General features: G+C 52.8%; 2 protein-coding genes across 12 annotated transcripts; one reads left to right on the top strand and one right to left on the bottom strand.

Annotated features, from left to right (window-relative positions):
• The first annotated feature begins 104 nt into the window (after window positions 1–104).
• Window positions 105–9,407, top strand: MBD6 (methyl-CpG binding domain protein 6). 9 transcript variants are annotated; one of them, XR_012324340.1, is made up of 15 exons: window positions 2,050–2,292; window positions 3,333–3,396; window positions 3,575–3,711; window positions 4,005–4,107; window positions 4,237–4,399; window positions 4,629–5,684; window positions 5,857–6,518; window positions 6,798–6,951; window positions 7,135–7,304; window positions 7,435–7,848; window positions 7,940–8,007; window positions 8,231–8,294; window positions 8,440–8,609; window positions 8,870–8,933; window positions 9,193–9,407. XR_012324340.1 is itself a non-coding variant. In XM_073788474.1 (14 exons), the coding sequence occupies exons 4-14, from the start codon at window positions 3,599–3,601 to the stop codon at window positions 8,512–8,514; spliced, it is 3,042 nt and encodes a 1,013-aa protein (XP_073644575.1). In that variant the 5' UTR covers window positions 2,050–2,292; window positions 3,164–3,223; window positions 3,333–3,396; window positions 3,575–3,598; the 3' UTR covers window positions 8,515–9,407. The 9 variants fall into 9 exon arrangements, 5 of the variants coding, with proteins under 5 accessions (XP_033722304.1, XP_073644575.1, XP_033722300.1 ...); XR_012324341.1 differs by lacking the exon at window positions 8,870–8,933; XR_012324338.1 differs by having other exon boundaries at window positions 8,870–9,407.
• A 159-nt stretch (window positions 9,408–9,566) lies between these two features.
• DCTN2 (dynactin subunit 2) lies at window positions 9,567–24,101 on the bottom strand. 3 transcript variants are annotated; one of them, XM_019952329.3, is made up of 14 exons: window positions 23,937–24,101; window positions 22,970–23,038; window positions 14,438–14,534; window positions 14,213–14,283; window positions 13,791–13,889; window positions 13,010–13,170; window positions 12,668–12,818; window positions 12,243–12,308; window positions 11,989–12,027; window positions 11,802–11,879; window positions 11,641–11,712; window positions 11,304–11,406; window positions 11,096–11,187; window positions 9,567–10,015 (listed from the first exon to the last, which is right to left on the bottom strand). In XM_019952329.3, the coding sequence occupies exons 1-14, from the start codon at window positions 23,970–23,972 to the stop codon at window positions 9,929–9,931; spliced, it is 1,221 nt and encodes a 406-aa protein (XP_019807888.1). In that variant the 5' UTR covers window positions 23,973–24,101; the 3' UTR covers window positions 9,567–9,928. The 3 variants fall into 3 exon arrangements, with proteins under 3 accessions (XP_019807888.1, XP_004316394.1, XP_019807885.2); XM_004316346.4 differs by having other exon boundaries at window positions 14,222–14,283; window positions 23,937–24,099; XM_019952326.3 differs by lacking the exons at window positions 22,970–23,038; window positions 23,937–24,101 and adding an exon at window positions 16,895–17,044.
• Between the last annotated feature and the right edge of the window lie 12 nt (window positions 24,102–24,113).

Raw genomic sequence — 24,113 nt, 5'->3', positions numbered from 1 at the left:
AAGCCTCTGACCCAGATAGCGCGGAGCTGAGATCTTTTAATAGGGCCTTGCCCTCCTCTCCGGAGGCGGATCCAGAAGCCTACCAATCATAAAGCGGCACGCCGGCATTGGCCCCGCCTCATACCTTACATCCGCCACTCAGGAGCCCCAAGGCACCGCCCCCATCGCTCCCTCCCGCTTGGGGGTCGACTTAGTGTTGGACCCGGAAGTGGCTTTGGGTCACGAGGCTTCGCGGAGGAGGTGAGTCATGCGCGCGCGCGGAGGGGAGAGCTGGCGGGGGAGGGGAGGAAAGGGGGGCGGGGATGATGCAATGTTTGGCAACCGGTGTCTGCGCGCGCACGCGCAGGGCACTACAAGGGTGGTGGGAGGTGCGGGGGGGGGTGGGGGAGAGGAAAGAGGGCGGGGCGCCAGCTCGCGGCACCCAACGGCCCCAACAGCGCTCAACCGTGGTTGCCCCTAGGCTGCGGTGTGAAGCCTTACTGCGGCTAGTCTCCCTCAAGAGCTCTTGTTCTGCCCACCTGACTTGAGCCCCAGTTTTACCTCCTCCACAAGAGACTCCCATTTTCTTTGCCCCTCATCCCCTCCCAGCAATGGACACAAGGTCTTTTAAACCTCCGTCCTTTGAAAATTTGCATCCAACCACCAGGGTTGTTTGCATCTTCTTGAGTCTTCCTAAAGGGGTCCTCTCTTTTAGCTCCCTGGCTCCCTCAGAAGAGGCCAAGTAACTTGAATCCCCTTGGTAGTCATTTTCAGCTCCTCCTCGCTGAAGAGCACCCTTAAACTCTTATCTTTATAAAGTTTTTGATGAGCCCTTGGCATGCAGGAATTCATGTTCTTTGCCGGGTGGCCCCGATTCCCACTCTTTCCCTTATCACCTTCCCCCGTGGTGCTCTGGTGCCCTTCACCAAAGATCAGGCCCGCCCTTTTCAGTGTACCAGACCTGCAAGTCCTTTGACTCCCTGCTGTGAGGAGCGGGGCATAGGCCTCCTGCTTTCTAGGTGTTTGGGCTACAGTAGGGCTGTGTTGCCTGGAACACTGCGTGCACGTGAGCGCACGACTGCCTTGGACTAGGTTGTCAGGAGCCCAGATTCTAGCCTCAGCGGTCCCTCACTTGCCCAGGGATCCCAGGCCTGCCTGCCACCTAATCTCCCCGTGCTTCACCGTTCTTGTTAGTAAATAAAAGATAACGAGTTATGGAAGTAAAATGAGAGAATTATGAACTTGGAGGCAGCTTGAACAAAAGTGAAAATCACCGTGGAAAATGCAAAGTATTTTTCTAGTGCCATTAGGTAGAAAACAGAGGCCATATGGTGGCCTGTTACATATCCTGTCATACCCTCATGGGGGCAGCCGGAGTTTGTCCTAAGTAGAAACTGTCAACAAGGCTGGTTGTGGCTGGGTGGCAGCTTCAGGCGGTGGTGTGACGGTGACAGGTCTTTGGCCAGGCCTGCACCATTGCTCCAGAGCTCCATTTCTCCTTCTGTAAATGGGGGTGGGGGTGGGTTGGAGCAGATGGTCTCTCCTGGCCCGAAGACATGACCAGGTTGTCAGTGACAGGCAGAGGTCATGTGACTTGACAGGCCGGGGTCGTGTTGTGACTTGTTGACCTGGGGAGGCGGGTCAAGTCCCAGCACACTACCCGGGAAGCCTTTGGGGGCGGGGCAGGGCAAGTCGCGACTTTCATCTTTTGGGGCCGGTTCCTCCCGGACCTGGCATTCCTGGCTACCCCAACAGATTGTGGCTTCGGAAGGGGCCCCTCCCGGGGGAAGGCTGGGATTGGCCACCAGTGGCCTGGGAAGAGGCTCGGATCCTTCCGCTGAGGCCGGGGGGGGGGGGGGGGGCGGGGGGGGGGGGCCCGCGTGGGGTGTTTGTTCTCTTGGGGATTAATGGGGGGTTGTGGGGGAGGGGTAGGCGCGCTCCCGCATGCGCACTGCGGCCCCTCCAGTTGGCTCGTCCTTGTCCGCTGGGCGGGGGCCCGGCCCCGCCCCTCTCCCGTCCGGGCAGCGGCGGCGGCAGCGGCGGCTGCGGCGGTGGCGGCGGCAGCGACGGCGGCGGCGGTAGCAGCCTGCGCGGTGCCTTCTGGGAACGGAATCCCCAGGGCTGCCCCTGGCCCCCATGGCGCATGCGCGGGAGGCCGCTCGGTGATCCGCGGCGGCGGCAGCGGCGCTTCCTGCTAGGACCGGCCGGGGCCGTACCGGAGGCTCGGGCTCCACCGACCCTCCTCCCACTCCCTCCCACTCACCCTCTGGGCCGCGACTGCGCAGGGCGGGGCCGGCCGAACCATGGGCCGCGGTGAGTGCAGGGCCCGGCCCCCCCACCCCGCCCCTCCCCCTCCCCCTCCCTTCCCCTCCCCTCCCCTCCCCTCCTCTCCCCTCCCCTCCCGTCCCTACCCTCTGCCCCCTCCGCGTCCTCTCGGCCCCTTTCCCTGGCCCCATCCCCATTCCCCCGCCCTCACCTGCCCCCACCGTTTTTCCCTCTCACTGCTTGACTTTTGCCTTCTTCACCTCCTTCCCCTCAGTGCTTCGCCCACCCTCCGCCCGCCCTCTCCCCAAGTTCCTTCCTACTTCGTGCGCCTTCCCCTCCTCCCCAAGCCGAGGGAAGCAGGCTGGGTGACAGGCGCCTTGTTATGAGAGGGAAAGTTTAGAAGCCGCCAGTGTGGGGTGGGAGCGATGTTAAGGTTGGAGAGGATACTTGCAGGTTTGGGGGGCGTCCCCATGTACATCAGAGGAGAATTCTTCTTGGAGGTAATTTGAAGCCAGTGGGACAGGAGGTGCTGAATCCCCTTGCCTTAGGCTTGGGGGAAAATTGGGAGTTTCTGAGAATCGTGGGAGAAGACCCAAATGAACTAGATCAGTGATTGTCTAGTGGAGCCAGGCATGGGGGGAGTTATGCTGGTACCACCCCAGCGGGCAGTTGGGCAATTGCCTGGTGACCTGTGGGGCAATCTACTTTTTATATGATCTTCCTGAGGGGGAGGGAACAGCAGGGGCCAGACTCTCTGGGAAACTTCCTAGTGGCCTGGTATTATAGGAATTAGCCCACACTCTTGGCTGAAGGTTTCTCTCCTTGGTGGGACAAAGGGGCCTTACCCTTTATATGCCTAGGGATTGGGCTGTGATTCCTTGGTCCCTGGAAGCTGAGGCTTTGACCCTCTGGTCCCTAGGGACTGGACATGGAAAGGATGGTTGTGGACTCAGCCAGCAGATCCCTGAGATCTTTATGGGTACTTACCTCATATTATTAAGGATCTTTCCCTTGAGAGTTTCCTGGGCTGTGGTACTTTCCTAGCTTGGGCAGATTCCTGACGGTCCCTCCTCTCTCCTGTGTTGCAGGTGTGGGCTAAGCCGGCGGCCCCGGCTTTAGACTGGACCCCACAATGTTTGCAGAGATGTTCAGGTAGCCATGGTGGGATGGCAGAGGGTTCCCCCTCATTCTCTCTCCCAGCTCTCCGAGGGTTTCCCCTTGCCTCCGAGTCCTCTTGAGTCTCCCCACACCTTTGCTTTTCTTAAGTGCTCCCTCAGGTACCCAGCCCAGTTTAATCCTCCTAATGCCACATGGATGTCTGTGTTATCAGGCACGTGGGAGCTGATTACACACAATGAATGGGGGCAATGAGAGCAGTGGAGCAGACAGAGCTGGGGGCCCTGTGGCCACATCTGTCCCCATCGGCTGGCAGCGCTGTGTTCGAGAGGGTGCTGTGCTCTATATCAGGTATGACTCCCCAAAATTCCCCAGTTTCTATCCCCAGGCCCTTCAATTGCCTGAGTTTTCTCCCAACCCTCCTCTCAAAGCCCAGATTGCTGGTGCCCTGTTCCTCTTCTCTGTTCCTCCTCCTTCCTCAGCCTTTTTGCTCTCTTTGTCTCTGGCCCTTTGCATTTCTTCTCTCTGTCTCTTCCTTACTCTGCCCTTCCTAGGAAGGTCTTTGACTAATGAACTGTTCTTTAAGAGTCTCTCCCAATTCAGTGTCAACTAATCCCATACTCTCTGACCTTGTCCTCTCCCAGCCCAAGTGGCACAGAGCTGTCTTCCTTGGAGCAAACCCGGAGCTACCTCCTCAGCGATGGGACCTGCAAGTGCGGTCTGGAGTGTCCACTCAATGTCCCTAAGGTCAGAGTGGTGAGGGGAGCCAGAGAGTATAGGGATGAGCCGAGAGAGTTAATGCAAATCGCTGACTGTGGTAGCTCTTCTCACAGATTCTGTTCCCTCAGGGTCCCTGTCCATGCTTCCACCTTGCAGGTTTTCAACTTTGACCCTTTGGCCCCGGTGACCCCGGGTGGGGCTGGGGTGGGGCCAGCATCAGAGGAGGACATGACCAAGCTGTGCAACCACCGGCGGAAAGCCGTTGCCATGGCAACTCTGTACCGCAGCATGGAGACCACCTGCTCACACTCTTCTCCTGGTGAATCTTTTCCACTTTACAGAGACTGAGGAAAACTTAAGGGCCTGGAAGAGGGATGGTGGGAAGAGCTTTGTGAGAGGGAAGCAAGGAGAAGGGTGGAGTGGGGAGCTGCTTGGTGAGAGGAGGGTACAGGGAAGCTGGGAATTTATGGGAGAAGGGATGGAGAAGACAAAAGAAAGTTCTTGGAAGGGGAGCCACAAGTTGATCCTTTGTTTCTCATTTATTGCAGGAGAGGGAGCGAGCCCCCAAATGTTCCACACTGTGTCCCCAGGGCCTCCCTCTGCCCGCCCTCCCTGTCGAGTTCCTCCTACAACTCCGCTTAATGGGGCTCCTGGCTCCCTTCCCCCAGAACCACCTTCAGTTCCACAGGCTTTCCCCCCTCTAGCGGGCCCTGGGGGGCTCTTCCCACAGCCAAGGCTTCCCGACCCAGTCCCCTCTGGAGGCAGCAGCAGCCCTTGTTTCCTGCCAAGGGGCAATGCCCCCTCTCCAGCTCCACCTCCTCCACCTGCTATCAGCCTCAATGCCCCCTCATATAGCTGGGGAGCTGCTCTCCGATCCAGCCTGGTGCCCCCTGACTTGGGCTCTCCTCCAGCTCCCCATGCCTCCTCCTCACCACCTTCTGACCCTCCTCTCTTCCACTGTAGTGATGCCTTAACACCCCCTCCCCTGCCCCCAAGCAATAATCTCCCTGGTCCTCCTGGCCCCCCTGGTCCTGCCACTCAGCCACCAGTGTCTTCAGCCACTATGCACCTGCCCCTGGTCCTGGGGCCCCTAGGAGGGGCCCCCACGGTGGAGGGGCCCGGGGCACCCCCCTTCCTTGCTAGCAGCCTACTCTCTGCAGCGGCCAAGGCACAGCACCCCCCTCTCCCCCCTCCCAGCACTTTACAGGGCCGAAGGCCCCGTGCCCAGGCGCCCTCAGCTTCCCACTCCTCATCATCACCCCGCCCCTCTCAGCGTCGTCCCCGCCGCCCCCCAACTGTACTGCGATTGCTAGAAGGGGGAGGTCCTCAAGCCCCTAGACGGAGCCGCCCTCGGGCCCCCGCTCCCGCCCCACAGCCTTTTCCTCTCCCTGAGCCCTCCCAACCGATTCTCCCTTCTGTGCTGTCCCTGCTGGGACTCCCCACCCCTGGCCCTCCCCACTCTGATGGAAGCTTTAACCTTTTGGGGTCAGACGCACACCTTCCTCCTCCCCCAACCCTCTCCTCAGGGAGCCCTCCCCAGCCCAGGCACCCCATCCCGCCCTCCCTGCCTGGGACCACCAGTGGCAGCCTCAGCAGTGTGCCAGGTATGTGAGTGTGATGGAGCCCTTCCTCCCTTCGGGTGGAGAGACAGCCAAGGCATTTACGGGGAATTGAGAGCTCTGTGGTGGTTTTCTGGGTTGGGGGCAGGGAGGTTGGATTCTTCGGACGCTGGGAGGAAGGACCTCCCTTGAGCTGAACCTCTCTTTTTCTTTGCAGGTGCCCCTGCCCCACCAGCTGCCTCCAAAGCCTCCCTAGTCCCTAGCCCTGTGCTTCAAAGCCCATCCGAAGCGCTCGGGATGGGATCGGGCCCAGCCTGCCCTCTGCCTCCCCTGGCTGGTGGGGAGGCTTTCCCGTTCCCCAGCCCCGAGCAGGGCCTGGCACTGAGTGGAGCCGGCTTCCCGGGGATGCTAGGGACCTTGCCTCTCCCTCTGGGTCTGGGGCAACCTCCGCCTTCTCCATTGCTCAGCCACAGTTTATTTGGCGTGCTGGCTGGGGGAGGGGGACAACCTCCCCCGGAGCCCCTGCTACCCCCACCAGGGGGACCTGGCCCTCCCCTAGCCCCAGGCGAGCCCGAAGGGCCTTCGCTTTTGGTGGCTTCCCTGCTTCCACCACCCCCCTCAGACCTTCTTCCACCCCCTTCCGCACCCCCTAGCAACCTCCTTGCCTCCTTCCTGCCCCTGTTGGCCCTGGGCCCCACAGCTGGGGATGGAGAGGGATCTGCAGAGGGAGCCGGGGGTCCGAGTGGGGAGACATTTTCAGGTTTGGGAGACCTGCCCCCCTTGCTGTTCCCCCCACTTTCAGCACCCCCCACCCTCATAGCTTTAAATTCTGCGCTGCTGGCTGCCAGCCTGGATCCCCCGTCAGGGGCGCCCCCCCAGGTGAGGATGAGGATGAGTGGGTGGGACAGAACCAGAGGTAGAATCAGAGATAGGAGCCGGGAATCAAAGGCTTTCAGTTTCATGTCTGAGCTCTTCCTCAGGGTCTTTGGGGAGGGCTTAATTCTTGGCTGGGGGTAGGATGGCTGCAACAGCTGGGTCTGTATTTAATAAACATGGCCTACTTCATGTGAGGCTTCAGTGGGATTGTACATATGAAAGTACTCTAAACTTACTGAATACTTTACACATGTAAATGTAATAACTATTCTTTCTCCTTAGCCCTGTGTCCTGAGTGCCCCCCAACCTGGACCACCTACCTCCAGTGTCACCACGGCAACTACTGACCCGGGGGCCTCCTCTCTGGGCAAGGCCCCCTCCAACTCAGGGAGACCCCCCCAACTCCTTAGCCCTCTGCTGAGTGCCAGCCTGCTGGGTGAGTCTGAGGGAAGACTCTGGTGTGGGAGAGAAGAAAGGAAGCAGAAAAATTGAGAGTAGAGGCTGGATAAATTAGGGAAGAAAGTCTCTGACCACCGGGTAAAGGCTAAAAGAATAATAGGGTCTGCTCAGCCTAGCTGGTTGGCCTAGGGAGACCCTTGACTTTACAATTCCTCAACAGGTGACCTGTCTTCGCTGACCAGCAGCCCTGGAACCCTCCCCAGTCTGCTGCAGCCTCCTGGCCCTCTTCTCTCTGGCCAGTTGGGGCTGCAGCTCCTCCCTGTGGGGGGAGCTCCTCCACCCCTCTCAGAGGCTTCTAGTCCCCTAGCCTGCCTGCTACAGAGTCTCCAGGTGAGGGTATGGGTGTGGGTGTGTTAGTTAGGGAGAGAAGTTTTTCCCAAACTGGAAGTATAGACATTTTGAGTTAACAGTAGCAGAGGGACTGCATTTGAGACTGACTGAGATTTTGTTTTGTCTGCAGATCCCTCCAGAGCAGCCAGAAGCCCCCTGTCTGCCCCCTGAGAGCCCCACCTCAGCCCTTGAACCGGAGCCTGCCCGGCCTCCCCTCAGTGCCTTAGCCCCACCCCACGGTTCTCCCGACCCCCCAGTCCCTGAGCTGCTCACTGGGAGGGGGTCAGGGAAACGGGGCCGGAGGGGAGGAGGGGGACTTAGGGGCATTAATGGTGAGGCCAGGCCAGGCCGGGGCCGAAAGCCTGGCAGCCGGCGGGAGCCTGGCCGACTGGCCCTCAAGTGGGGGGCACGTGGTGGCTTCAATGGACAAATGGAACGGTCCCCAAGAAGGACCCACCACTGGCAGCATAATGGGGAGCTGGCTGAAGGGGGTGCTGAGCCCAAGGATCCATCCCCTTCTGGGCCCCATTCTGAGGACCTTAAGGTGAATGCAGAGTGATGGTGGCCTGGGCACAAAGACTCTGAGGAAAGGTTGAGGCCAAGGCGCCTTCTCCTAACTTTTCCTACACACACAGTCTGTCTTTTCTCAGGTGCCCCCAGGGGTAGTCAGAAAGTCTCGTCGTGGCCGGAGGAGAAAATACAAGTGAGTGTTGGGCCCACCACAATACCGGCCTTTCCCCACATCTTCTTGGGTTTATAGAAATAGCTCAAGAGTGACTTGGCTTTCAAAAAGGCAGATACTTGCTTGAATATGAATAAGGATGTTACGCCTTTACTATCCAAACGTAGAAAGTTTCCCACCCAAACTCTGAAATTCACCTGGTGCTTGGGGAGGTGTTCCTGATCATCTGTGCCCCTTATTGCAGCCCTACCCGGAACAGCAACAGCTCCCGCCAAGACGTTACCTTGGACCCCAGCCCCACAACCCGCGTAAGTGTGCGTCCCTGTGTGGGTGGGTGCGAGTGCGTGTACGGGGTGAGGCAGGAGGAGAAGGTCAGTGGGAGTGGGGAGAAAATAAAGGACTTCCTGATACCTAGCTGTTTGATCACTTCTTTCAACTTCCCCTCTTGTATAGGCGGCTGTCCCTCTGCCTCCCCGGGCCCGCCCTGGCCGTCCTGCCAAAAACAAGAGGAGGAAACTGGCCCCATAGCAGCCATACCTGGAGCTGGATCTGACCCTGACTGGGGAGAGCTGAGTGCTGAGCCTTGGGAGCCCCTGCCAGCCACGTGCACCTGTGGACAGTGGGTGGGGGCACTACTCCCCACTCAGAGCACAAATGCAACCCCTTCCCCACAATCCCATCCTGAGCCATTGCAGGGGGTAGGGAGGTCACCCCCTCCCCCCCAAAGCCATGTCACTGAAAAGGCCTGGGGGGGGGTATATGGCCCTCTCCCCACCAGGCTAAGGGGAACACCCCTTTCCCCAGGTCTTTTATTTGTTTAAGTTATTTTTGCACAAATGACTCTTTTATATTTAATTCGACTTCATTGCCTCCCTTCTTGAAGCCAGCAGGCTCAGTTTACAAACCTGTGAGCTACTGTTGGCTGCTGCCCTCCTTCCCAGTGAAAGGTACAAAGCAATAAGCATCATGCACCCTCCCCTCACCCCTACAACACCCCTCTGCCTCTGGCTCAGGTTGCTCAAAGCACAGATCCCTTCTTACCCCTGTCCCCAGGTTTGAAACACATAGCCTCATTTCAAGGTGTAGCCAGCTTCCCTCTACTTTCCTCTGGGATATAAAAAGGGGGTAAGGGGGCAAAGAGAGCCGTCTGGGTCTCTCCTCCCATACACACTACACTGCCCCTTCTCCCCCCATCAAAACGCTCAGAGACGTTGTGATGATGCGACTGAGGATTATGCAACGTGGTCCAACCGGAGCGGCCAGCATGACCAGCTGTCCAGGGGCTGCCTCCTGCCTTTTCTTTTGTAAAGACAAGACCTTTGGGAGTTTTAATTCTGTTTTGTACTTGCCCTTTGGGGCCTCCACTGCTTTTCTATGGGAGACACTCTTAATTTAACAGATGAGAATATTTTGAAACTCTGGCTCTGACTCTGTCCTCATTTTTTCCTTAGTTCTTTTGTAAGAACAGGTTACAATTTAAATCCTTCTCTTGTAGTAGAGAGTGGCTTAGACTGTCTATTACACTGTGAATGTCTCTCTCTCTAGCGCTGCCTCTTCCCCAGGAAACAGCAGAGGCCACACAGAGTACAACAGCATTTAATGGTCAGAAACAGTTGTACAGTATTACAATCAGTCACAGAAGCTGTGCTGGAGGACAGGATCCAATCCTTCCCCACACCAGGCAAAGCAGTATTGGACAGGAGCTGGCATGTGGCTGGGCCCACGTCCTCATCCCCGTGGCCTGAGGGGAGACCACCATCTAATATCCCCCAGGTTCCACTGCTCTTCAGAGGAGGGGTGTAAGCCCCACATGCAAGAAGAACCCCTTGCCCCCAGTGTCAGATGGGATGTGAGAGTTATGATTAAGGGGAAACCCTGTGTAAGGTGTTAACGGAGTTCAAAGGGGTAGGGATTACCCCTGTTCTCCATCTCCCAAAGGTGCTCACTTTCCCAGTTTCTTCATCCGTTCATCAATGTTGGCAAAGTTGCGCTCAACTGTGGACAGGTTATCACGCATCGTTGTCTGCACCTAGAAAAGTGACAGAGCTATTTTACTCTTTGTCAGGTTCGGGTGCTTACCTGAATGAGGACCTAAAGAAATTCTCTTACAGAAGGCAAAAAAGATATGGAGGGGGATTCCCTGGTGGTCCAGTGGTTAGGACTCAGCACTTTCACTGCCAGGGCCCCGGTTTGATCCCTGGTTGGGGAACTAAGATCCCACAAGCCACACGGTGTGGCCAAATTAAAAAAAAAGAAAAAAGAAACAGAAACAAGTTGATGGGCCCCAGAGCGGGAAGGTTATTGCACCAGTTTCCAGGCTGCCCTGGAATACCGTGGACCTAGCACAGGGACTGCCAAGCAGGCAGGCTTCTTAAGAATTCCCATCCTGACTTTAACCAGAACAGCTCTTTTATCTGTTTTATGTAATGAGGAACAAGTAAGATTTTGTTGACATGAGGGTTTCACAGGTCCAGTTTTAGAAAACTGCTCTGGAGGAAGAACATATACCAAGCACTTTAATTTATCTTGATGGTCCTACGATACAAGACAACTTTAGTGCTTCTCCCAGCTCTGAGAACAGTGCCCCCAACAGAAACCGAGGACTCGCTATGTGCTGGGCACTGCTAAGAGAATGAAGGAAGAGGTGAGGCTCACTGCCCAGCATCAGGAAGGAAGTGGCAGAATCAGGTGGGAGCCCAGCTCCTGATTTCAAAGCCCATGTTCTATCCGATGTGCTGTGCCCAGAAGCATCTGGTTGAGGACCCAGGGCGGGTAAAACTAAGCTGTGACTACAGAGTGAAGGGGTAGGTTTTATAGGAAAAACTGAGGTTTACTGAACTCTTAACAATTCACTCATATTATTTCACCTAATCCATAAAACTCTGAGGTAGGTGTAAGTTTCCAGATGGTAAGATGGAGGTTCATAGATTAAATAAGTTGTCAAACGTCCCACAACCATTGAGAAACAGTATGGAGACTCAAACCAAGCCCCTGCCATACCACCATGCCACCAAATGGGCTAAGGCAGAACCCTATGGAGATGAAGCTGGAGAACCTAGCCTGTGTGTGCTGGGGAAGGGAAGTAGCTGACCAGTAAAGGGGCACACACCTGGGTCAAGAGGGTGGCGCTGTCCTTGAGGGAACAAGCGATCATCTGCTGTGTCGTATCCAAGTGTGTCATAAGCTGACCAAACTGCACGGCTATGAAAGAAGGTCAGAACGGTATGTGTGGTGTTAGAATCCAAGACCAGAGGGAAGGGAACGAAAGCTGCCCACTTTCTAATTCCTCTTAGCACCCCTGGCAGCTGGCCTCCCACCTTGTTCATGCAGCTGCCTGATGGTGACAAGTCTCTGCACCAGCTCAGGAAGGGTGGAGGCGAGGGGGCTCCAGCGCTGTATGGTTTCATACAGCTGGTGCACCTGGACGGACAAGACAGTGGCCAACCTTCAGCGAAGTACACACTGACCATTCACTAGGGTGGGAAAGGTCAACTTGGTGGGGCAAGAGGGAAGCACTGCCTTTTCTCAGCTATTAAGAGCATATGAAGACAGGGACCTGAGGATTCAGTGCTCTCATGCTTTGCTCTTAACCACCAGAAGAGTACATAAGGGAGCAGGAAAGGGTATGAAGATGGAGGAAAGGTAATTCCTGACCTTGCTTTGTGCATCTGCATCCTCTACAGAAGCTTTATGCTTGGCAATCTCATTCACTTTTCCCAGGACACTCTGAAAGCACAGGTTTTAAGGTTTATAGGGCATCTAGGGCTTCCAGAGTCCCAAGCTACCTGTAATCCAATTTGCCCCCCACTTAATACCTGTAGCCGAGCCTCCACTTGGTCCAGAACTGCAAGGTCCAGGGCGCTCACCTTTGCTTGCAACAGCTCTACAGTCTCCTGGGGGCGGGATTTAGGACAAGCTTCATGAAGGGGAAGAATCAGACTAGAAAACCCAATCCCGATATCCCCTCTGTAATCCAAACACTCCAGTTCCTTTTACACTCACCATAAGGCAGGCTCCCTGCAGACCTGCAGAAAGGGGATTCTGATGGGGAAAAGCAGGAAAGAAGTCAGTGGTTCTTATCTCTCCATGCGATTACCACCTTCTCCCATCCTTTCTGGTTCTAGCGGGCAACCCCTGGCTGATCCTGTAACTGGAGCCCTTTCCTGACTCCTCCCAGGATTCTGTGGAATGCTGTGGACCTCAGGGCTCAGGGCGCAGGATATGCGGGTTAGACTAAGTATAGGAGAGCACCTGACCTGAGCATCCTGATCACAGCGTACAGCTGCTTCCAGCTCCGCCAGGCGCTTCTCGAGTTCTGCCACCTAGGGGGAGGAAGGAGGGGAGATTTGCCATCCACCTCCCTGCTGCTGCAGTGGGAGGTAAGATCCTGCTTTTTGCTTGTCTGCTTACCACTCCCCTACCCTCTCCCCACCGCTCTGCCAAGGGACTTCTTTCCCTGGAACACATCCCTAGTCAAAGTCTTCACTGAAAGTAGATGGTGAGGCAAACACGGAGAATGAGACATCAAGAGGAATCAAGCATTCCCAGCACCCTCTCCCCAGATGTGATCCCTTGGAGGGAGCGAGGCAAGTCTCTAGAGCCACATCTCCCTGGCCCCCCAACCAACAATTACATACATACATACATATATACATACATACACACATACATACATACATACTTTGGCAGCTTGAGAGAACTTGTCCTGCTCAGGCCGAGAATGTAGTTCATAAGTGACAAGGCTGCTATCTGGGGGTGTCCCACTAGTGGTCTTTCCCCCTGAACCAGTCCCTTTGCTGTTCTTTGTTGCTTCCAGCTGCAGCAGTAGGCGCCTAGGTCAGGAAACCAGAAACAATGTCATGACTTGAAGGATGTGGGTCAGCCCAGTCACTCTCGTTTCTGCCTCACAGTCAGCATTAAGGAACAGCTAGGCCACTTCTCCCCTTCGTATCCCTGTCAGTACCTGGCTGAGTCCCTCTACACCCCAGTCACCAATGATTTCCCAACGAAGTCTGGCACCCACTTAGCCAGAGCTCCATCGGGGTCAGTAAGGTTGATTGCGGCATCTGGTCCCAGCAGCTTCTCCAGATGGGAAGCAACCAGCTGCTGCTTCAGGGCTGCCAGCTGTTTGGCCAGCACCACGGGGGTCAGCTTCTCCTCAGTGGCTGACTCCTTCACTGTCGTCTGGTATGAAAACAAACAGACAGTGAGGGGTGGCAAGAGTGAGTCAAGGAAAAAAAATAGATCAAGACCCTTAAAAATAGCTGCGGCTGAGGACTTCCCTGGTGGTGCAGTGGTTAAGAATCCGCCTGCCAATGCAGGGGATCCAGGTTCGAGCCCTGGTCCAGGGAGATCCCACATGCCGCGGAGCAACTAAGCCCATGCGCCACAACTACTGAGCCTGTGCTCTAGAGCCCACGAGCCACAACTACTGAAGCCTGGGCACCTAGAGCCCATGCTGCGCAACAAGAGAAGCCACCTCAATGAGAAGCCTGCACACCGCAACGAAGAGTAGCCCCTGCTCACTGTAACTAGAGAAAGCCTGTGTGCAGCAACGAAGACCCAACGCAGCCAAAAATAAATAAATAAAAATAAATTTATATTAAAAAAAATAGCTGTGGCTGAAACTCACTGGGATGGTCCTTACCCACCTATAGTACCGAATATAAATTCATGTGCATTTCTAAACTCTGAAAACCTCAGCCCCTTATCCAGGAGCTTAGGGAAGCTTTCTCCTCTTGCTGGGAGGTCTTCCTCTGCTACATAAGTCATAGCAGAGAGGGGAGAAGAGAGTTTATAGTTACCTTGATTTTCTCAACTTCAGTCGTCAGCTCTTGGACCTCATGCAGCAGTCTCTGGTACTTTTGCTGGGGTGTCTCCTTCACTCCCAGACCCTCTCCAAGCTAGAGAGCAAGCACAGATGGTGATGTTACACCTCCCAGTAGAGGGAACCTCAAGAATTGGTCCAAACCCCAGGCCTAGTTTGTAAGTGTATCATGCCCAACTCAGAATCCACGCCATCCTAGTCCAGGAGGACTGGAGATGGCTGGAGGCCTGGAGACGCTCCAGAGCAAAGAGCAGGGGGACAAAGCATCCTCAACTGCATCCTGCTGGCCTCCTCAGGGCCCCCAGCCACAGAGAAACTTGGAATCCCAACTATGTCCCTTGATCTCTCTCCTAAATGCCCGCTGGGTAGGACTGCTGCACCATTCCCATCAACACACACACAACAAACCATCTCGTATTCTCCAGATTCATATCCCGTTCTTTTGGTTTTTCCAATTCGATCTGAGAAATCTGCCAAGAAAAGAAGACGGAATTGAGGGCCTGATCAAGACACATGGCAGTCATGGTCTCAGATGACTGTGAGGGCTTCCATAAGACAGCCCAAAGCAAAAGTCAGTAAGGCCTGAGGTCAGGCTTCCCCATCCAATTTCCAACCGGGTCTCACCAAGTCCCTTTGTTCCCACTCTCTTGTCTTTGAACTTGTCATAGGCAGCATTGGGATTGACAATGATGTGCTCCACACTTGTACTCGTCAGCTCCTCCTGCAGGAACAGGTAGTTCAGACCAGGGGCAGACTCATTCCCACCCTCGAACTTCCCCGACCCCACAAAATCCCCAAGCCACTGGGAGACTGGGCTGTACTTTCCCAAGGGGAAAGAAGGGCGGCTCCATTCCAAGCTACAGACCCAGGTTCAACCTAGGAAATGAAAGCTTCCTGGTAAATTTGGAGTCTCAGTTGTATAAATATTAACACCCTGATTCAACTGGGAACAGAGGCAGCATAACCTCCCCGCCCATTCTGTACATAAGCCTCCCTATCCCCTCCCCTTCCCCAATGCAACTGGGCCCTCCCAGTTATCTGGCACACACCATGCATTCAGGGCAAGAAATCAACTTGACTTCTTTCAACCTCCCCCTCCTAAAAGTAAATTTCCTTGCTGCTGAGGAAGTCTATTTTCAAGCTAACTTCCCATCCTTGCTGGAGGGAAAGAGGAGACAATCAAGCTACTAACTCTGAGAGTGAATATCAGGACTTTGATAGCTGCTGAAGGGAAGATACCAGCTCTTAGATACAAAGGGAAGGTTGGCAGAAGGCCTGACCAGAAGCCTTGTTTCCAGGCTGCCGTGAAGTCAGGGAATTCAGGGGATACAGAGAAGAGGCAAATGCTTTTTAATTTTTTGGCCGCGCCGCGCGGCACATGGGATCTTAGTCCCCCAACCAGGGATCGAACCCATGTCCCCTGCGTTGGAAGCGTGGAGTCTTAACCACTAGAGTGCCAGGGAAGTTCCTTGCTGTATTATTATTATTATTATTATTTGCGGTACGTGGGCCTCTCACTGTTGTGGCCTCTCCCGTTGCGGAGCACAGGCTCCGGATGCGCAGGCTCAGCGGCCATGGCTCACGGGCCCAGCCGCTCCGCAGCATGTGGGATCTTCCCGGACCAGGGCACAAACCCGTGTCCCCTGCATCGGCAGGCGGACTCTCAACTACTGCGCCACCAGGGAAGCCCACTGTATTATTTTTTAAGGGACATCTTAGAAGCAACAAGCATAAGCTGTATCTGTTTGCCAAGAGTACCCATGGGCAAAGGCCACGTTTAAGTCCTGAAATGGAGATAGCCCGGATCTTTTCAGAGAAGCTGCAGTACCTGCCTCTTCTCCCTGACCCTTCTGCTGTTTCTCAAGCACTGAAGCTCTTCCATAAAGAGGGGAGGTGGTAAAGAAAGTGAAAGAGATTTCACCCTAAAAATTGATGCAGAAAGGTTCCCTCCTTACTAGGTATCTATTAGCTGTTCAGATTCTAATAACTGCACCAAGACCATGCCCTCCAGACTGCATGTCTCTCCTTCAATTGTCAGCAGTCCGACAGGTCTCATTACGTTACTGAAGGAAGTGGAAGGAGACCAGAAATCCTTTTCTGTTGGGGTGGACATCTCCACCTTCCACAGGAAGAAAGTAAAGACAGTCTTCCCTCCTTTAGCCAGAGCAATGATTCTCAACCCTGGCTGCACAACAGAATCACTTAGAAAAGGGGCGGGGGGCGGGGGAGAGGCCTGGGTTCACCTCTGTAGATTCTGATTTAATTGTTCTGGGGTAGGGCCAGGGTAGTGGGCCAGTTTAAAAGCTACCCAGGTCATTCTAATATGTATCCACGACTGAGAGTCTCTGTCTGTGTGTGTGTAGTAGGGGTTGATTGGTGGGGGAGCAGTTATGATGGAGAGACATGGAGAAAGAGCAGCAGACACAAGCTCCATCCTTCATCTCTGCTCTGCTATTACAAAAGGAACCAGTGTGAGTGGCAGCTTTATAAATAGGGAGGAGGGGGGTAAGGAGAAAATATCAACTTCGACCTTTACCTCTTCTTCAGGGAAGTGCTAGGCAGAGGGGCAAGAGCTAAAGATTAAGGGAAAATAAAAGGGTTCAATGTCCCATATGCAAGTGCCTAGGGGAAGAAACAACTGAGTCCTAAATTATTCTCTCCTTAATTTTCTCTGAAATGTTATGGCCAGAGCACACACTGGCCAAATAATTGTGTGGTCTCTGGCCTCTAAAAAGTGTTTGTCTGAGAAGGACTCATGTCCAGGAGGACTCATGTTCGGGAAAGAACATCACCCTCTCTCAAGTTCCCCCTCAAGAATATGCCTCTCCTCCTGTGAGTGCCCTGATCAAGGCCAATGAAGTAGAAAAAAAAACCTCTTTGGGAGGCAGAGTCTACAGACCAAGGAAAGAAATTAATCACAGCTACCATTTTGTTAAGCCCTTATTGTAAGCCAGGCACTATGCAGATGAGAACCTGCTTTCCTAAATAGGGAAGGTGTGGAATAAGAAAGGGTCAACAAACAGAGCATGAGTCTCAGAGGTTCTGGGATGGTAGGAGGGATGGTCAGTGCTTTCATCTCACTATTCCTGCTGCAGGAGCACATCCTGAGGCAGAAGGGCTGCCCGACGCTGGCATCCTCTTGGAGCCTCTCCGAGGGTGTGGCCCCGGAGACTCAGGTCGACAGCATACTTTAGCCCTCCGGTGGCACCTACTCCGCCAGTGACTCGGAGATCTGGGGGCATGGGCTGGAGGTAATGTCATTACAGTGATTCGTGAGATGGGAAAAGGTCAGCTGGGGCTGGGGCTGAATAGAGGGACAAAAGATTTAGTAGAGATAAAAGGACAGAGAAACAACTGCCCATCATAGCACACCCCGTTAAAAAGCACATGAAAGGTCAGGCTTCTTACCAGCTCCTTGTGGTTTCCCCAGAGGTGAGAAAATCAAAAGAGTTAAAAGGAAAGGGAGTGGGGACATGGGGGTGAGGGAGGGAAAAAAAAGACAAAATTGTTATTAGCAAATTGTCACATGCACTACATGATAGTCTTCAAACATACTGCACCACAGGGCCCAGGGGAGCCTAGCAAAATTTTGGGGCCAAGAAATTTCAGCTGGGGTCACCACATACCCCAAGAGAAAGAAGAGCTTGGGACCCTTTCCTCTCTGATGGTGAGGATGTCATGAAGCTTTGCCATTAACAGCAGCAATTCAGGATCATCTGAGAACTAGTAGTTAGATGTTGCAAGCTGGTGGCATGGAAGAGGACAGTGGGGGGAGAGAAGGCTGAGATGGAGGGGAAGCTGTAGAAATGGCAGAATGTGAAGCAGAGGCTGTGAAGACATTCTGAGAACGTGTAGCTGATTGAAGGTCCATGATTCTCAAGGGGGCGTTCATGGCTCAAGTCTTCTTATCTCTCGGTTTCTCTAGTTTTGAAGAATTAGGCATTTGGATGGCAGAATCAGTCATAATGAGGGTGCTCATGTGGGTGGTTTGATATGACTTTATGTTAAGCAGAACAAAATATGTCAGGTACAGATGGTGAGTTTAAGGAAATCCGAAGTACCTAATTGAAGCCCCATCCTCATTCTCTGTTGCCAGAGGAGAGGCAGGGCAAATCCTGGTCCCTTGCGTAGTCTGGTGTATTATTTACATCCATCTTGGGTGGTTGGGAACTCACCCTACAGCTCTGAGGGATCCACAGCAATTCTGCCATGATGTGCTAGCACAAAGAGTCCAAAAGACACCAAGATTCACAGCTACCAGACATGTGCAGAACATATTTCTTCAACCCTCTGTTCACAAGGTTCACAGGGGTTGGAGGGTACACAAGGGGGAAAGGTGAGAGTATTTCAAAGAGGCTGTATTTTAGTTCAGGCCACGTAGACAAGGCTCCACTTCCAGGCAAGACTGGTAAAGAACTGCCAGGAGAGGAAATCCAGCTGTATGCACAGCCTTTCCAGGATCTCTACTGATGGGCAGACAGAAGTGTGGGAAGTCGAGGATGGTTATATGTATATGAAAACACATGATGGGACAAAAACAACTGCATCCTCTCCCAGAGATTTCAGCTAGATACATCTGAACTTCAACCTCGCCATTCCCGTCTCATGCCAGAGTCCAGCCCAGCCGAGACTCCTCTTTCAGCTCAGGGTAGAGGTGGATCCAGGTCCTGTGGTCTAGGCTGGGATGTCTCTGCAGAGTGGGTGTAAGCACTCACAGGTGCACACATGCAAACACACAAGGGGAGGCACACACACTATACCTTTCTCTTACTTGCCTCACCAAGCTAAAACCAGCTTGAGAAAAACTCAAGGATAAAGAGAGGACAATGGGCCATAAGTTCAAGTTCAAATCATCAGGAACAAGCAGAATGGGGGAGGAAAGAAAATCAAAAAAAGGAAAAGTGGTATATTTGTTTGTAAATAGTATATACCACCTCCAGGTCTGACCTATGCATGGGTTGGGAAATGAGATTTTAGGGATAATTTCTGTAACCTGGAGTAGTAATAGTCACCATGGGAACCTATTACACCAGCCAACTTGATTAGAAAATTCTAAATGCCCTGATCCCAGGTACCAGTTTACCTGGTACAGGACTCTCAGTCCCTCTCACTAATAACCTCCCAGACGCCCCAGGGTTGTTTGGCTAAGTGGCTATGCCTCAGAGGGCAAGACCTGAGGTTCCAGATCAGACACGGGAAGAGGTCACTGCTGCTCTCTGAGCCTGTTAGGCTCTGTGCCAACACCGCAGCCAGGGGCACTTCGGAACCATGATGACAAGGAAGATGGATAGTGCTGTAGAATAAAACTGTCCAGGATGGACCAACATAGTGCTGACCATCCAACCATTTCTAAAGGAAGGGTACAGAAACAGAAAGACTCACGAAAGCACAAAGAACCCAAGCTAGTACCTTAAAAATGTATATAACATCCCTTTCCTATCCCATTTACTTTTCTCTAAAGGCTTAGCATAGGGGAATATTAAAATGAGGTTTTTACCAGGTATAATCCACATACAGTCAAGAAGTGAGGACTTTTGCTGTCCCCCTTGTTCTCCACCCTTGTCCAGAATGGCTAAAAGTCACTCCCTTTCTCTTAACTCCATTTCAGTCTGTGGAGGAGAAAGGCAACCCCCTTCCAACTCCAGCTCTTAAATGCCTTATGTCCAGAAGCAGTCTTAGTCTCCATGCTTCTATCCCATCCTCCATTGGACAGTTGTATTCTGCACACCTCACAAGGGGAAGAGACAATGATCCATGAATCATAGCTGTGCTTCTAAACCTTGATTAAGGATCTTTAACCATGAGGCCAGCAGGCCCCTTAGTGATCCAGCTAGAGATGCATTAGAATTTAAAACAATTAGCTGCAACAATAGCACAGTGACAGAGCATTGCATGCGAGATGGCAAATGAAAAAACATGCAGAGAAGAAGCATCGAATGGTCTTACTTGTGCAAACTAGTGTCCAGGCAAGGTGGTGAGGAGGGAGGATGGGGGAAGCATTAGGAAAAACTCAGATAAGTTCAAGTGCGCCAATAGTCAATGAACACAATCAAGCATACTCTGTGATATCCTAAACTGCAAGGAAAAGAATCTACTATTTCACATCTCAGGCTGGTGGAGTTTTCAGCATTATCTACCCTTTGGAGAACCAAACCTCTGCCACAGACCCACCAAACTAAGGCTAGGTCACTTTTTCCCTTTCACATGCATCAGGGATAGTTACAGCATAAAGGGAGGGACTAAATCCTATTTCTAGTGAGTTTTCTAAATTTACTCCCCTTGTTCCGGCAGTTCAAAAGCCATGAGCAGAATGCCACACAGACCCAAAGGTAGGCTGTGGGCCCAGGGGGGAAGAAATTCCAATTGGGAATTAGCTTTCCTGACAAGACATTTTAAGAAAAGTTTCCAAAAAGCCCATCACCCCAATCAACCCAGGAGTGTCTGAAATGCAGAGGGGATCCTCCTAGATTGAGGAGTTAAGAGCTAGACTGTGCCGTTTTCTGGCCCATTCACTTTAGAATATTTTAGTTCCTGCTAAAATTGTTTTGAAGGGATAGCAGGAAAATCAGGATTATGTTTACCAAAAATAAAACCTTCTACTACTTTCCTCCCCCATCCTCCCCACTATGGGAATCGCAAACTTTAATGTTTAAGTTAAACTAGCAATTACAATCTTTAGGGGCTATTATAGGATATTATTTCCTTCAGCAGCCCAATTTCTTCCACAGTGGAGCAATGAGAAAGGAAGTGAAAAGACAGTGAAGGTCAATACCCCTTGACTATTTCTTTAAATAAAAATCTGGAGACCGCCCTGAAAGGTTCCATACGAAGCCGGTCGTCCTGGCTGTCTCCAGGGAGTGGAACTACGCAGTGGCAGGCAGCGGTGGGAAGAGACACTTTTTGTTCTATGTGCATATATTACTTACTTCAAAAACTAATAAAATTAAAGTTGAAAATAATCTGGAAACTAAGGCAGAACATGCTCTCGCCAGGAGTGAAGAAGGTGACTGAAATCTCATGGTTCAGCCACAATAGTGGTGATGTGCACTGTCACCTGTACTAGGTCTTGGGAAGGTAAGTGAGAAGGGGACAGGCTGCTAGTGAGAATCCAGGCCTCACAGAAATGAGGTTTCTGGATTGTCTAAGTACAACCCACTGCTCCTCAAGTTGCACATATACGTCAGTATTAAGAGCAGTGGCAGAACCATTACTCAGCTGACTTCCTGAAAGCTGCCCTCCTAAGGCCCACAGGGACATGCAGGGGCCAGAGACATTAGCTGACATCAGGAAACATCTCAGGCCTCTCCCACTCCCGCCAGGGCTCTTGAAGTAGCTGAAGGTCTCCCCACCCCATTTACTCCTCCCTAGTGATGGAGAGTCATTTAGCTGAGCCTTAGGTGATGGAGGCAACTTAGCTCCTCTTGTATTTACCATCCAGTTCCTATATACTTCTATACTGGCATTCTGGGCTACATGCTGCAGGAAATGAACACTTACGGTGTGCTCTCCCCATCAGCCACCCCACTAGATGCTACTAAAATAGGCTGCTCAGGCTCAGCAGGGAGGAACAGCCAATCAGGGATGCACATTCAGTTCTTCCATGCCTGGGATGAGGGTCATGTTCTTTTTATTAAGAGATAGCCCATAACTTCAAAAGGAGAATTACAATGTATTTTTTCGTTTGGAAAGGGGACTGCTATATTACCTGTCTGTATCACAGCCAGCGACAAAGGGACAAAGTTCCACTCATTATCTCACCATGAAGGCTTGATATTTTCTAGGCAGAGGCCTAGGCCAGAGTTGAACAGTCTCTGAACTATGGTAGTAGAATGGAGTCCTCGGTATACATACTCCTGCCCTTTGAGGTCAGAGACTGCTCCCTAATAAGATACCTCTTAGAGTGACAGGTCTACACCTAGGTCCTGAGCAATGACAACATCTGCATTATCTCCAGATACTCAAGTTTGGGGGACAGACTGACATGCCAGCAAGTACAGAAGCAACAAGGAACACACCACTCTGAGAGGGGACAGGGAAGGTGTTCCCCACAAAGTAGGAACCACTTCCACATGGGGGAAATCAAATAAGGAATAAGTGAGTACGCCAAGCCATACATTATAAGCCAGCCACCAGCATTCTCCAGAACTAACCAGCCCCACAGACATAACCACAGGACTTACAGACACACATACTGAGCCTGTTCCCACTGACTCTTGGTCACAACTTTATTGAGATCTCACACCATCAGTGTGACCCTAGCCCAGCTCTCCTTGGAAACTACAGAACCTAAAACACATCCTATAAGACATGTTAACAGATCTTTGCTCCTCTTGGCACTTACATATAGAATTTTTACTATGTTGATTTCATTCACTCAATTTTTTCTTTCATGTTTCCTACACGTATCCTAACTCCCCCATTAGTCTGGGTGATTTTTGAGGGCAGGGACATTTCTTCCTCTGCATTGCACTAAAATCAACAGAGAATGAACACATTCAATAAATAATGCTAAGTGGTTTCCCTTATGGTTAAAATGTGTCCATAACTAATTCCTTCCCCTTGAGTTCTTCTTGAATCTGAAAGTGCTACCAGGGCCTCTCCTCTGCTGATATGAAAGATTTATGTGCTTCCTCAAATTTGTTTCGCTCTAACCAGGTTCCTTATCTTCCTAAAATCTCGAATTCATTTTCCTGCTCCTTGGCCAATGGATACTGTATATTCACATAAAAGAGTATTCCTCAATACTTCAAAGTCTAGCTCTTGTTAGGATAATAACAAACATGTACTGAGCAATATATTTTATGAAATAGAAGGCCTAGGTCTTAACCTCAAGCAGTTTGTAAGTCCTCAGGATTCATGAATCATTACCATGGACTAGTACCTAGAGCCCTAACTAAGTCACTAGCCCCCAACCTGTTTTAAGATATTCCAATTGTATTTAAAAGGCCCAAGTACCAGGCCTCTTAGCTGTAATTCCACTGACCTGACTCTCCTTCCTGGCATTGCTCATTTGCAAGCCCTGCGACATACATACCACCCAGGCTGGGTTGGCATACCCGCTTATTGCTGTGGGTGGCTCACCAGAAAAGGGAAAGGGCCTGCCTGGGGGAGAGAGATCAGAGTCCAGAGGAGTCCTGAGGCAGCACACAGTCTTACCGCATCAAACTCCGCTTGATCATCCTCAGGCAGGTCGCTGGTTTCATAAACATCTGGCTCGTTCCTGGCCTGCAGGTAGAAGCAGTGACCACCCAACCTCACTACCCAGCATCCACCAACACCCCTAACCCCACTCCATTTGAACAAGTTAACAGAGAAAGCAGGCTGTGACGCCACGATTCTGCCCCTTCTTTCACCTGCCCCGTGACCTGCCTGTCAGTTCACATGTCTCAGAGGGGTGGGGATAACAGTGGGGACATCTGATGGTTAATGGTGAATGTTAAGTGATGACAAAGATGTCACCCTGAATCTGAAGGGGGGCGGGTCCTCGGCACTCATGTCAGGAGGAGAGGAGCTATCATTAGGCCCTGTACACACTACCCTGGCACAAGGGCTGAGAGTGACTCAGGACCTTAGTACCCAAGGTCCTATCCCAACCCCCACCCCGAGAATGCAGGCAGGGCAGCACAAAGGGAGGGTACATGCCGGCCTGTGCGGGGGTGGTTTGGGAAGGAGGTTCCCCAGAGGACATAGTTCTCCATCTGGCACAAGAGGGGTTCTGTCACGGTAACCTCGTCACTCTTGCCAGGGTGAAGGCCATCACCAAATGGTCTGGTATGTGTGTCTCGGGAGGGGGTGGGGGGCTCATGGGAAGATTTGGGGAGACACGGGTGGTGTTGACACGGATGGCAGAAGCACTCGAGCACAGTGCTAAGTGCCTGGAGATGATTTCTGAGCCGAGAAACCGGCGACTGCCGGAAAGGGGCCTTGTAGGCCGTCCCACGGCCCAGCCCAGTCGGGTAGAAGGAGTCCGGAGGGTGCAGCGGCCGGTCGGGGAGCTAGCGGCGGGAGCCCTCGGGGCGGAGGAGGGGTTTCAGGCGGGAAGGGTCACGGGTTGCTGTCTGTTGGGGGTCCTTAGGAGGTCGGGGGCGCGGTCTTGGGGAGCCAGGGCCGGCCGTGTACTCACAATGCCGGGAAGATCGGCGTATTTAGGGTCCGCCATGGCGGCGGCGAGGCGGGGTTGGGGGACCGGGGCCTCGGTGGAGCCGGGGCCGGTGTTCGGGTAGGGGAGAGGCTGGGTCCGGGTCCAGGATAAGGCGGCCGCAAAGGGAGCGGCGGAGGAGGCGGAGGAGTAGGAAGTCTC

This window comes from Tursiops truncatus, chromosome 11, assembly GCF_011762595.2.
Source record: "Tursiops truncatus isolate mTurTru1 chromosome 11, mTurTru1.mat.Y, whole genome shotgun sequence".
Taxonomy (NCBI): domain Eukaryota; kingdom Metazoa; phylum Chordata; class Mammalia; order Artiodactyla; family Delphinidae; genus Tursiops; species Tursiops truncatus.
Note: the sequence above shows the minus strand (reverse complement) of the source record. Positions and strands in the feature narration are given on the sequence as shown.